This window comes from Taudactylus pleione, unplaced genomic scaffold (assembly GCF_031769625.1).
Source record: "Taudactylus pleione unplaced genomic scaffold, aTauple2 ptg000262l, whole genome shotgun sequence".
Taxonomy (NCBI): domain Eukaryota; kingdom Metazoa; phylum Chordata; class Amphibia; order Anura; family Myobatrachidae; genus Taudactylus; species Taudactylus pleione.
In genome coordinates, this window is record NW_028284664.1 from 2,535,813 (window position 1) to 2,550,432 (window position 14,620).

General features: G+C 47.4%; 1 protein-coding gene across 1 annotated transcript in view; it reads right to left on the reverse strand.

The window, feature by feature from the left end:
- The window catches only part of DCBLD2 (discoidin, CUB and LCCL domain containing 2), a 102,338-nt gene that overhangs the window by 46,924 nt on the left and 40,794 nt on the right, over nucleotides 1-14,620 (reverse strand). Inside the window, exon 2 of the mRNA XM_088481058.1 lies at nucleotides 4,162-4,389. Coding sequence (XP_088337184.1) covers nucleotides 4,162-4,389 — 228 coding nt within the window. The remainder of the gene's footprint in view (nucleotides 1-4,161; nucleotides 4,390-14,620) is intronic.

The window sequence follows — 14,620 nt, forward strand, 5'->3', positions numbered from 1 at the left end:
CAAACTTGTGTCACAGGTTACACAGCTTATGTCTATGTAATCTGTCTTTATTGGATTTGTCATTTTCTTATTTATTTTCGCTCCATGTTATAGCAGTTTACTTGTTAGCAGTGTTTGGGAGGGTTTTAGAATTTGAGAAATCTATAATTACATTTAAAGGGGTCAATTTAATGAGATGTGATGTAATAACGTATGTTCTGGCATGATCCCATATATAGACTTACATTGTGAATTTTTCTGCACACCCCTATGGGGCTGAGAGGCGAGATGCACGATGCAGGCTGCCGCCACTAGCATCCAAACACTTTCACAATAGCACATGGCCTGTACATGGTTTCTGACTCCACCCCTGGAACGTTAAAAAAATGACCTTCCATATACTTTATTTTTGCTTTCAGATGACACAAATGCAAAAAGTTCCGAAGACGCTGATTAGCACTTTTATGGCTGATCCACACTCTAGCACAGTGCTTCTAATTTGCCCCTTTACCATAGAGAAACATTACCTCTATAGCAGCCGATGTGACTTGTATGGGGGCTCAGAACGCACACGTCTGGGGACACCCTCTATCTGCTAGACACCTTTGATTCATTACGATGCAGTAAGTATGTTATGTTTTGGGGTAATATTTTGGAATAGAGCAGAGGTCAGCAGTAAGTGATGTCTTCTGTCCGTAACAACAGAAAATGTGCGCAGAAGTGCATGGCGCTAAGCTGCTATAGGGCCCTTATGCATGACCAACTCTGACCCATAGAGGTAATGCAATTTGATGTGTTGGCAAAGCCCTGCTGTACATATATCGGCAATATACGGTAATGGAGACATTCCAAAACTTAAAAGATTCCTCGCAGGGTGCAATGTGCTGTTCCAAAACGACACATTGCATCAATGTCGGGAACTGAATTCCGTCGCCCTCCCTGTTTATTATGTTCTATTAGAGTTATATTTTATTTACTTGACAGAAATCGTTGCTGTGGTACATGACGTTACCCCAACATCTGCAATATGGTTTACCTCATTATTTCTGTGTAAACAATTTAAAGTATTACAGTCTGGACAGGAAAACAAGACTATTGCACAGCTGCCGCTTACCCAGCAGTTTCAGTAATCTACCTCAAATGGTTACCAACTAAAGCTATGCTACGTATTTTACAGCGCGCATAAACCTCATCCCCTGCAAAGACCAAAGCACATGAGAGACAGTGCACTGGAGATCGTCACACGGAATGAGTGCGTACGTTTGTGCACACTTCCTTGCCATTTAAGGACCTGTGTGATTATCACTTTATGGTAGAGGCTGGGTTACAAATCTACACAAAGTAGTTTTTGTTTTGTGTTTTTAATCATCCGAATAAAGCTAAACCTTTGTAGCTTCCATTCATAACCAAATACATTTATCTCGTCTGCAATGATAAATATATGAACATCCGGGTACAAAATTCACGCCATGTAATAACCCTCAGTTTCCTGTAGAATAACTTACAGGTCATTACACACATTTAGTGAGCATCTCAAACAAGATAAAGCTTCCGGGAAAAGTCTTCTATAAACCCTTGAGGAAGACTCGAGAATATGGTCTAAAGGTGCATACACACGGTCAGATTTGTCAGATGAACGATTGAACGATTTGACCTATGAACGATTTTTGACTGCATTAAAATGAATGGAATCGTCCAAATCTGACTACAAACACATCAGATGTCAGATATTGTTATCTGACCATCGGGAACGTTCATCGTTCCGGCATATCAGATATGTCAGATTTTCCTTCAGATATGAAGGATTGAACGATTTTTTAAATCGTTATCGTTCAGATCTGAAGAAAAATCTGACCATGTGTATGCACCATAACTGTGCATTTTGTAATCTGTCTTTTTACAGCAAAAGGAAAGCGTTAATACCAGCATAATGTGGAGGAGGGGATAAGTGGGATTATAAACAGCAACAATGGGACTACAGAGGCTGGAGGATTCATCAGCACATGTTGTCATATAAACAGACTATTTATACTTCTAAAGCAGAGAGATGCAAATGACTCCACTGCAAAGAGTGCCGTGTGGCTTTCATATGCTCCCAGTGTCCTCGTCTAACAGTGATACACTGATTTAAAGGGAAATTACACTGGAACAGTCATTGTTTTAGATTTAGTAAATACTTTATTTAGCTCTTTTTGTGGAGTAAAACCAGGGTAGATCAATGGGAGGCTTTGTTTAACCACTTAGCTGGCTAATATTTTTAGAAGATCTATTTAAAGCTTATTTAGCATTACTTTATTACCAGATTTTCAGACATTTGGGACATCTTTTATTCATCCTCAGGTCCAGTGAAGGCTGTGTGTGAAAAAATGGTCGTTTGCGAGACCAGGAGGGTGGGAGATGTATTACTATGGAACATATCGCGCCGCTGAAGCTGGCGAAAAATGCTGACAAAAGGGTCATCACCACTTGATACATGTACCCCGGGGTCTCTTACAGAGCGAGGGCATCATAAGCAATGCATACAATGTGCGTAGACAACAGCAAATCTCTGTATTGCAATACAGCTCTCTTGCCAGTATACTGGACCATATATAGCCCGATTTGGAATCACAACATATACTGTACATTTTGATTAAAAACGGATTTCTTTTGGAAGGTATATACTGTTTCCACACCACTCTACCTTTGTATAGTACAACAACTTTGTCAATAGACATGTCATTCTGGAGTCTGAGTTTTGTCAAAATCTTTGTTTAAATAGGACTAAATGGGCCATAATATTGCAGAGTTTAAGATTAGAACGACATCTTCCATCTGATTATTGAGAAAGAGCAAATATATTTATTAGTAAACTAAAATAGCCTGTCGGACATCAAAGACCCGAAATATGTTTTGTCAGGGAATTCCTCTCCATCCAGTACCACTCCAGCAGGGGGTTTTGGAGCAACCCTTTCAGCACTAGCAGAGAGAACATTTTGGCAGGTGTTGTTGGGACCCAATCCTTACTTCATTATTGGCGTAGGGTTATCCCCTGCATATCGACTGGTTTCCTCAGACATCATCAAGTGGAAGCCAAGAAATAAATGAAAGTAACCAAAAAGCCCAATCTAACAATGCCACATTTAATGCACAACATTGACGAACCGCTTTCTTCCTAGAAGACACGTCCAAAAGCAGGTGATCATCCTCACTGGAGTTAATCTCTCTCCTTCGAGAACCGGCATAGCCATTGTTAATTAATGACATTCCAGGGCCATTACGGGATGGAGCAGTAAAACTCCATGGATGATTTGGGACTGAATTTAAACAAAGTATAATTTTTATTCTAATACAGCTTTCCACCAATGAACTGTGACTTCAGGTGTTATACTGATTGCTGTGGCAGAGAATACATTCAATATATTCCTCTGTAACTTGCAACACGCATCTTACGCTACCGAACAAGGCAATGAGTTCAAATGAGTGGTAAAAACAACGGTTTCAAGCATTGCAAAAATGTTAATCAAAGTTAATCTGGAGCTTTAGTTGTATTTAGTTTTTATTATTGCACCAGTACAGTAGCAGCATCACTTCCTAATTGCTACATTGCACAACAAAGACTCTCCAACATGACCTATTCCTACCAGATATAAATGCTTTATGGTCTCAACTTCCCTCTAACTTTACTGTTAGTTACCTGTGCTTAATTTAGTGATAACAGGGCATGTTATTACCATTCATTTCAAGTTACTTGTTAGTTATATGGGTGATGCACATAAAACGGAACGGGCAACCCCCACAGCTCTCAGGTGTTCTCTTTCCCAGACACACAATGTCTCTCTCCTTGCTCATGAAGCAGAGACCAAATTCCTGGAATGCCAGGTGGGCGAACTTCATAGCGGCTACCAAGTAATTAACAAGTATCAACATCAGCACATGCAACTGCCAATTAAGTTGGAATTGCAGGAACAGAGCATTTACAAGGAAGAGGTCACAGTGGAGAGTTTGAAAAGACCAGTTAAAAAAAACAACATTTAATTGTTCTCAGCAACTTAATAAATGTCGATATGTATATAAGCGTGGTGAACACACTATGGTTCTATAGTTTATAAAATGAACAATTAAAGAAAATATATATAGAACAGCGTTAAAAGTAACCCAACTTAGAAATAGAGAGTGACACAATGCAAGACTATTTCATACCTAGTTCAGTTCTTGTGGCCCCAAAGCCGTCATAAATCCTAAAGTAGCTGGAATGACAAGAATCAACATCTTCAATATCAAAGTCTCCAAACTTCAACTGAATCTTTTCACCAGGTTTAACTTGGATTTTCCATTCGCACACAGTGCTGTTTGGGTATGTGTTTGGATAGTTTTTCGATGTAAAAGTTCCACTTTCTGGGCCGAAAAATGTGTAGCCACATCCATCACCTACAATACAAAAGAAAAAGAAAAATTAAATTGAGTAGTCCCGAAACGCTACAATGCTCAAGAACAAGGAGCCATGCTCGTCACTAGCCGTCCAGGTATTTTACATTTCTCACCAGAAAAACATATTTGCTAATTCTTTAAAACTAAAACTGCTAAATTTGCACATTTAGAACAACAACAACAACCACCACCACCATCTGGAAGAAAATTAAGAAAAGGAAAGTAAAACAAAAAAAATAAAAACCTTCTGGAAACTAAATGATAATTATGTAGAATTGCTCATACAGGCATTGGGGCACCAGTCTGCCATGTCAGTCTGATTGGAATGGGTATGAAATACCGCCGGCAGCATGTCCGGCGGTTCGATTCCCGTCAGCGGCAGCCCGACATGAGTAGAGTTTGAAGCAGCAGAAGCCCGACAGCGCTAGAAGTCCCAATCGTGGATAGGTGAGTATCTACTAACCTAACCCCCCCTAACCCTCCTTAGGGGTACCTAACCCTAATCCCCCCTAAGTGCCTAACCCTAATCCCCCCTCTAAGTGCCTAACCCTAACCACCCCCTTCCCCGCTGCCTAAACCTAAGTCCCCCGGGGGGGTGCCTAACCCTAAGTCCCCCCCGGGGGTGCCTAACCCTAACCCTCCCTCCCCCTAGCCTAACCCTAACCCTTCCGGGGGGGTGCCTAACCCAAAGTCCTCTCCGGGAGCCCTAAACCTAACCCCCCCGCGCGGCTGTCCGCTCACGGCGCCCGGTATCACTACGATCGGGATGCCGGGCACCGGTCTCCAGGCGTCGGGGAAATGCGGGCGTCTACATCTAGACGACCGGCATTTCACCCTTGCCGGGATATGACAGTCGGGAGGCCGGCTGCCGGTATTTAGGCAGTCGGCTTCCCGATTGCATACCATCTGATTTATACTGGCTTGGGAAGTACCCTTCGGAAGACCCTTACAAAGTAATAGGTGGTGACCTGACAGCTTAGCACACACAATGGGTGGAATTCAATTGTTTTCGCGGCCCGGATCTCCAGTCAGATTGCGGGCTGCTATTCAATTGTTCCAGCTTTTCGCGCTGATCGCGCCCAAAGTGGTAGGGTTTAGCCGCGTAAAATGGCTTACCCCGACCAAAGTGCTGGGTGCAAACGCGAAAAGTGCCGTTTGGGCGCCCAAACAGGTCACTTTTCGCCAATTTCAGCTCGCACCACTCTGGGGCTTCGAGCTGAAATGGAGCACTGGCAGCTGATTGCGCCCGACAGGAGCAACAATTGAATAGCTCCATCGGGCGCGATGGGGGCTGGAAACAATTGAATTCCACCAAATAAGCTATTCATGCAATTATTTTATCAAAGCGCCAACTGGGGAGATCTAGTCTATTATTTTTTTTTTTATTAAAAATATCATCTTGTCAATATTCACAATATGCCCACATGATAATGTTGACATTGTACATGTTGACCTAACTGTTACACAATCCTAACGGAAATGTTAACATTTCGATATTCTTTCAATGATGTCGACATTTAACCAAGTCGACATCAATGTTGACTTTCTGTTGCCGATTTTGTGAATGTCAATCAAGTGATCGGTGACATGCTGACTGAATACCAAATGAACTAGGGCACTAGTGTGGGGCATAAAATGAACAACCGATGCAGAGAGAGGTGTCTTTCTTGAAGCATCGGGACAGGGGGCCCATACAAAATGTTGCTATGGGGCCCTCAAAGTTAAGGCTATGTCATGAATCCAAACACACCTAAATCTTCAGTTGCGGATCATAAAACAGAAAGTTTACAGACATGGTCAATGGGTTGAGTTAAAATGGATACATATTTTCTGTGAGTTTTCAAGCTCTTAAAGCTTTCAAGAATAGCATATAATTAGGTCATTCCAAAATCCTATTTCAGAATTACCAAATACTGTGAGGCATATTGCTTACTTTATATGCATCTCATGAAGAAGAGAAAAAAAAAAAATGAAATTTCAAACATCAATGCCAATTTCACAAAATGGAGGCCAATATCCTCCCAGTCACCCATTTGTGCATCCAGCACCAACCCGAGTAAGATCCACTTATTCTAAAACCACTTTATTGAAGCTTCCCCCTTTTCTGTAATACAAACATACGGACCAGAAGCCAGAAACACGGAGCTTGCGGCTTCCCATTGATCCTCCTACTCAGACTTTAGTGGCTATTTTAAAAAGGCAAACAAGAAACTTTGGGCCTGATCTTGAGTCGGATGCGGTTGTCCTTGCGTGTTTTGCCGCAATCGCGTGCAACATTATGCTAATGCCACCACAAAGCCCTTCCATTGTATAGATCTACGCATCCAAACTTGCAAGGACTGAGACACCTAATGTCAGCACCCATAGATGCCGAAATACCATTTGGCGCGACACGCCAGCGTCACTCCCTGAACACGCAACATCCCTGTGCGTCTGTTTAGCCACGCCCCCTTCAATGTTACCTCTCAGTCGCTGCCCAGGATCGCCCCAATATATTTCAGAGGCCTTGCGCCCAAAATCTGACTGCATCTTTGTATAATCACCATCGGGATGCATACTGAATACATCTCTCCACTGTGCCCGAATCAGAATCAAATCCTTTTTGCGGCCCTACCCCTCTGAATCAGAGGACCTATTCCAACAAAGAACTGGTCAAGTCATTAATGTGGTCACGGTTATATTGAAAACCAGCTACAGATCACAGATAACCCACTAAAGAAAGTCTGCTGCAAGTGTAAACCCTTCATACAGAGTGACTAGCCCACAGTAACACTTCTATTCACATTTATTAAACCCCCCTTCCATATATCTGGGAATTACCACCACTTCCACCATTCTGAGAAGTAACAGGGTACGTCCAAGTTTTGGGTTATGGAAATTAGGGCTTCACCACATTTTAGAGAGAACATACAAGTATTACAATGCAGACATTTAATACCAATAAGGATTTTTCGTGACCGTACTAGAGTTGTTCCTTTGTGCTTGAAGCAGATGGGATATAGATATATATATTTAGATATATATACACACACACATATATATCTTGTCAATCTGCTAATTTGATTGGTTTATAGAATGAGATTACCAACATATATCCAATTGCTTAAATTTGGTGGAGATTTATGTGTGGTCAAGTTCCCCAGTGGATTAAAATAATACACCACCGTCACCAGATGCTACATCAACGCAATCAGTGTCCTTCCACTGAGATGTATCATTTTCTCATCACGCTCTGCGCCTATAATGTCTGGTGTCCCAGGCAGCAAAATGGAGATTTTTTCTTTTATTGCAAATTATAAGATAATATGAGATATGGTAAGAACTTACCCTTGTTATCTCTATTTCTACGAAGTCCATAGGGTTCCACAGGATACCTTGGGGTATAGGTGTGACGTCAGTCGCAGGGCACCAAAGAGTTAAGCTTTCAGCCTCCCAGGATGCACTAGGTCCCCCTCCTATACCCCGCCCCCGGGCCAAGGCACCTCAGTTAGTTACCAAGCCATAGGCCGGAGGAGGAGAAGGAAGAGAGAGAACAAAGATCTGGACACATACAAGAATCACATTCTCACCAGAGGGAGACGGAAAACCGGTGACCAGAGCAAAGCCCATCTGCAGCACAGGTGCGACAGGGCGGGAGTCCTGTGGAACCCTATGGACTTCGTAGAAATAGAGATAACAAGGGTAAGTTCTTACCATATCTCATATTTTCTACTTCAGGGTCCATAGGGTATCCACAGGATACCTTGGGGATGTCCCAAAGCAGTATCCTTTAAGGGTGGGGACGCTCCTGTGCAGAAAGGAGAATCCGCCGCCCGAAGGAAGCATCCTGAGAGGCGAAGGTGTCAAACCTGTAATACCTCACGAAGGTATGGACAGAAGACCACGTAGCAGCCTTGCAGATCTGAACTGCCGAGGCACCACGTCGAGCTGCCCACGAAGGACCCACAGACCTAGTGGAATGAGCCTTCAGAGAAGGAGGGACCGGTAGGCCTTCATGAAGATAAGCTTCAGAAATAGCCATACGGATCCAGGCTGCCAAAGTTTGCTTTGAAGCAGGCCAACCCTTTTTACAGAAGCCATAGAGGACAACAAAGCGTCCGACTTCCTAAACAAAGAAGTGCGGTCAACATAAGTCCTTAAGGCCCGCACAACATCCAAAGAGGCCTCACCCACGGAAAGACCCGGTGAGTTAAAGGCCGGAACAACTATTTCCTCGTTAACATGAAACTGGGAAACAACTTTGGGAAGAAACTCGGGCCGAGTGCGGAGCACTGCCCTGTTCCCATGAAAAACCAAGAAAGGGGGTCTACAAGAAAGAGCCCCTAACTCAGAAACACGTCTGGCTGAAGCAACGGCCAGAAGGAAAACAGTCTTAGCTGTTAGCCATTTAATATCCACTGAGCCCAGTGGTTCAAACGGCGGTCCTTGGAGAGCCCTCAGGACCACAGCCAAATCCCAAGGCGCCACAGGTGGAACAAAGGGCGGCTGAATACGGAGAACACCTTGCATAAAGGTGCGCACATCCGGGATTGTAGCAATCCTACGGTGAAACCAGACAGATAGGGCCGAAACCTGTACCTTCAAAGAAGCAAGGCGAAGCCCATGATCTAGTCCCGCTTGCAGGAAGGCGAGAATCCGAGACAGACGAAACTCCCGCGGTGCATAACCTCTCGGTCGACACCACTGGAAGAACGTATGCCACACGCGATGGTATATCCTCGCGGAAGACGGTTTCCGAGCTCGTAACATGGTACGCACCACAGAGCTGGAAAACCCCCAGGACCTCAGCATGGCCGTCTCAACAGCCACGCCGCCAAAGACAGCCGAGTCAGGTCCGGGTGAAGACAAGGACCCTGAGACAGAAGGTCCGGTCGTAGCGGCAACCGCAGAGGACTGTCCACGGACAGACCCTGAAGGTCTGAGAACCAGTGCCGTCTGGGCCACGCGGGAGCTATCAACAGGAGCGTCCCTCCTTCCTGTTTGAATTTCCGGATTACCCGTGGAAGAAGGGAGACCGGAGGGAACAGGTATGCGAACCTGAACGTCCACCGGACGGACAGAGCATCCACCAGAGACGCCCCTTCGTCTCTTGTGCGAGACCCGTACACCGGCAACTTGTTGTTGTGCCGGGACGCCATGAGGTCGATTTCTGGAAGACCCCACCTGTCCACCAGTAGTTGAAAAACGTCCGGGTGCAGGGACCATTCCCCTGGATGAACGTCCTGGCGACTTAGAAAGTCCGCCTCCCAATTTAGCACTCCCGGGATGAAGACCGCTGATATGGCTGGAAGATTGCGCTCCGCCCAAACCAGGATCCGAGAGACCTCTACGAGAGCCGCCCGACTGCGAGTTCCTCCTTGCCTGTTTATGTAGGCCACGGTGGTAGCATTGTCCGACTGGACCTGCACCGGGTGACCCTGGAGAAACCGCTGTGCCTGCAGGAGAGCATTGAAGACCGCACGGAGTTCCAAGATATTTATTGGAAGCTCCGCTTCTGTCGGTGTCCACCTGCCCTGGAACAAGTGTGGACCCGAAACTGCTCCCCAGCCCCGAAGACTGGCGTCCGTTGTCAACAGGACCCAATTTGGAACCCAGAACGGACGTCCCTTGTTGAGGTGGGTCGTCTTTAACCACCACGCAAGGGACAGGCGAACCTCCGGGGTGAGCACAATCGTCTGGAACTTCAGAGACTGAGGCAGCCCGTTCCACTTGGACAGGATCAGGTGCTGCAGAGGTCTGGAGTGAAACTGGGCGTATTCCACCATGTCGAACACCGACACCATGGAGCCCAGTAACCTCATCGCCGAGTGTAAGGACACCCGGCGGCTGTGCAGACAACTGCGCACCCTTGACTGTAAAGCAGAGATCTTGTCCTCCGTCACGAAGATCCTTTGCTGTCCCGAGTCCAATAAGGCTCCAAGATGCAGAATCCTCCGAGACGGGATTAGAGTGGACTTCTGCCAGTTGATTAGCCAGTCGTGCCGTTGCAGCAGTGCAATGGTCAGGTCCAAGTGGTGTAACAGGAGCTCTGGAGATCCTGCCACCAATAACAGGTCGTCCAAGTACGGCAACATGCGGACTCCTTGCAGCCGCAGAGAAGCCGCCATGACCGCCATAGCATCCTGTATGTCCAATGACACCATGTAGTCCCCAGGTTCCAGCGCCAGAATGATGGACCGTAGGGTCTCCATCCGAAACTTCGGGACCCGCAAAGACTTGTTGAGTGCTTTGAGGTTGAGAATCGGACGATATGACCCATTGGGTTTCTGTACCAAAAATAGATTTGAATAGAAACCCTGGCCCCTCTGGGAGAATGGAACAGGCACTATAACTCCAGCCTGGAGCATAGTGTGCAATACCTTCCGCAGCTCCGTAGCCTTGTTCCGGTCTGATGGTAGACCCGTGGTGAAGAATCGAGCCGGGGGTCTGTGCCGGAAGGAGAGGGCGTACCCGTGAGAGACCACCTCCAGAACCCAAGTGTCTGTCGTAGTGAACGACCAACACCGGGAGAACTGCAGCAGGCGGCCTCCCACCCTGGGATCCCCCAAGGGGAGACCCGGACCGTCAGGCCGCAGGCTTGTCATCTGGCTTGGGGGCCGGACGTCTGGTACTCCATGCCTGTTTCCGGGGCTTGACCGATTTCTTAGGGCCAGCCTGTCGAGGAAACGACTGTGGTTTGGGCCTGCCCTGGGCCCTAGATGACCGAAAGGACGATGGTCCAGAACCAGAAGGAGCAGCGGCCGACGGGAGACAAGCAGATTTGGCTGCCGCCAGCGTGGCCACAATCTTATCCAGATCCGGACCGAAGAGAACTTCTCCGGTAAACGGCAACGCTTCCAGACCTTTCTTGGATCTGCGTCCGCCTTCCAGGATCGCAGCCACAAGGTGCGACGAGCAGCTACCGCTGCTGAAGAAATTCTAGACACCAGAGTACTAATGTCTAGAACCGCCTCGTTGATGTAGGTGGCCGAATCACGGAGATTGCCAATCAACTCCGCCTGTTCGGCCGGACAGTCGGATTCAAAAGAAGCCTCTAATGAATCCGCCCAGCGCTCCATCGCTCTGGCAACCCAGCAAATGGCCATAGCCGGCCGTGCTGCCCCCCCTGCAAGGGAATAAGCGGACTTCAGGCAGATTTCTACCTTGCGGTCCGTAGCATCCTTAAGGGAGGACATGGATGGCATCGGCAATGTGGCACTACGGACAAGACGGGTCACGTGAGAATCCACCTGTGGAGGGGATTCACACTTAGCAAAATAATTATCCGCGAACGGATAAGCCACCGCCAGGCGTCTCTGCGGCTGGTATCTTTTGCCAGGTTGTTTCCACGCCTCCTCTAAATGGTCCACCAACTGACCCGAAAGAGGAAAGACTGTGGCATCGCCCTTCACATCTTTGAAAAAGGCATACTTAGATTTAGCCGCTGGGGGAACTTCGTCCTCAATCACCAAGGCTGTGCGGACCGCCCGAATAAGTCCAGGAATATATACTTTGGACTTAGCATCAGCGTCCTTAGTATGGAAAGGTTCCTGATCGTAAGGATCCAGAATCTCCCCATCATCAGACGTCCCTTCGTCATCCTCATAAGGAGCGGACAGAGACGCCACCGGCCTTTTATGAGGCCGCATCACAGACTCCCCTTGCAACACATCCGACAAGTGCTGTACAGAACTCGTCAGGGAGTTAACCCACGCTGGCTCCTGAGAACCCGGGAGCGGGGAAATAGGGAGACTGTGGGGTACCACCAATTGTCGTGGGAACCCCTGCATGGGTGACGACACCACAGACTGCTGGGACAAACCCATCGGAGTAAACGCGGGCTGCGGAGCTAACTGGCCCACTAAAGCTGTTAACGCCTGAGCGAAACAAGCCCAGGGCGGCTCCTGTACCGGTGCTGTAACCGTAATAGGCCGCGCCATGGACAAACACTGCCGGCAAAGGCCCTCCGCGCTACCCTCCCCCTCCGCTAACGGTACTTTGCACGTGGTACACTGTAGCCGGAGGGGAAAATCACTTTCAGACATTATGGCACCACGTATGTGACCTCTCTCACCAATTAAGTATTAAATAGGCGAGAGACCACCCTGCAGCACCGCACCGCAAGGGCTTTAGCAGAAAGAACAGGGACAGTAATAAAGCTGACAGTTTAGAGAAGAAAAGTTACAGGCAGCGCTAGCACAGTCACATACAATGCAGAGAAATAACAATTCCTGCACTAACAGCGCTGATCACTCAACTACACAGACACAGGGCCTGGTAGGACACAGCGCTGCATACACAGACCTGAGCCACAGCGGAGGAGAGGTATGCGGGGGGACCCAGACCACGATGCTTCCTTCCAGACTTCCAGCAGCGTTCACCATGCGTTGCAGAGAAGATGGCCGCCGAGGAGCAGAGAGAAGCTGGCCTGGGGGAGGAGCGCTGACACAGGACAGTCAGCACAGTGCAGAGAGGGCTGTGTGCAGCGGGGGAGGCGCCGGCTGTGAGACAGGGAAGGCGCGCTCCCCTGGCATGCATTTAACCCCTGGGACGCCGCAGCGCTACCGCTCTGCTGCGGTCCGCTGTCCCAGGGGGTAGTGGAAGCGCAGGTTGGTCACCTGGCTCCACGCTGCAGCCAGTCCCCAGGGAGCCCCCTGCCTGGGGACTTAGGACCATGTGATCAGCGGGGACCCACCGCGGGACCCCGCTGCTTACCTCTGTCCCCCTTGAATCCGGCCATGGTCCGGAGCATCTGGGGTCACCGCTAGCTGTAACCCCAGATGCCCACCAGCATCCCCGGATCAGTACCGGCGTTCTGGTACCGGCGGGGTGTAGGGAAGACAGCATGGACGTCAGGACTGACTGTCCATGCTGTTCATCCAGATGTGCAGCCACAGCTGCATGAAGAAAAAGCTTCAGGGGCTCTTCTAGCCCCCACTCCAACAGGTGCACCCGACTCCGGCCGGGCACCAAACTAAACTGAGGTGCCTTGGCCCGGGGGCGGGGTATAGGAGGGGGACCTAGTGCATCCTGGGAGGCTGAAAGCTTAACTCTTTGGTGCCCTGCGACTGACGTCACACCTATACCCCAAGGTATCCTGTGGATACCCTATGGACCCTGAAGTAGAAATATAAAATATTGATTCAATTTTTGTTTATTTTGTCTGTTGCAATGCGTGGAGAGCATGTACAAAGGTTTACGGCCGTTTATATAATGGACGAGGGCGCACTTTCACATGAAGCGCTATTTTTGATTCAGCAATAATGTGAATGGCACCGATCCACATTTACATTACAAGGCATTGTTTTTTTTGCTTAACCACAATCCTTAATAAGCGGATAACTACTGTAATGTGATGTATAAAGAGAGAGATTGATTGGCTGTCACGATAATATTATTTGTTATGAAGGATGACAGATTGCATTTCATCTCCACAGCTCTTAGCGTATCCAAACCTTTTTCCAGGAAAACTTTATTGCTGGCCAGGTGCATTTAAGTGTGCAGCGCATGAATATATAAGTCGAAAACCAGATTGCATTTAGCTATTCTGTATTCCAGCGTGCTTGTGACCTGGAAAGGTTCCAGCACAGGCTCTCGCACAGCAAATTCCTGCAATTATGTTGAAACAGTTAAAGGTTTATTTCTGTGATGACGTTACTTCTGCAGACACGTGAAAATCATGACGGCGGCAAAACATGATGCCAACTTCACTAGGTCTGTAGTGGAATGCTATGTTGGCACGGTGACCAATGCATGGGCTTCTCCCAGCAAATTACATACGGCTGTATTTTTGAAAGAATGTTTTTTTTTTTTTTTTACTCCTGAATGAAAGTGAATTTGCTTTTTGTGCCCCTATTTATACTCATTGTTTTCTTGCTTTGTCTAATTACAGGGATCGCTACACACTGAAGGCATACTTTTGGCATCCGCTTGACAGGAAGTATTGCTTTCCTCATGTTCAAGAGGTGGGAAAAACAAGAGCTGTCAAATATGGAGTCTATTATAGCCCTCTCACACCGAGGCACGGATCTAGGAAAGACTCAGGTCGTGTGTTGTTTTAAATGGTTCAAACCAAGTTATCTGACCCGGGTCATGACCTGGGATTCTCCCAGGTCTGGGCCAGAGAGGCTCCAGTAAAAAAAAGGTGGGTCCCAGGTTTCTCTACATAGGTTATGATCGAGGAACCTCATTGACGGATTGGAAGCTTTTAATCACGTAACAGGATGACCCTGTTCTGCAGGACAGACACAGG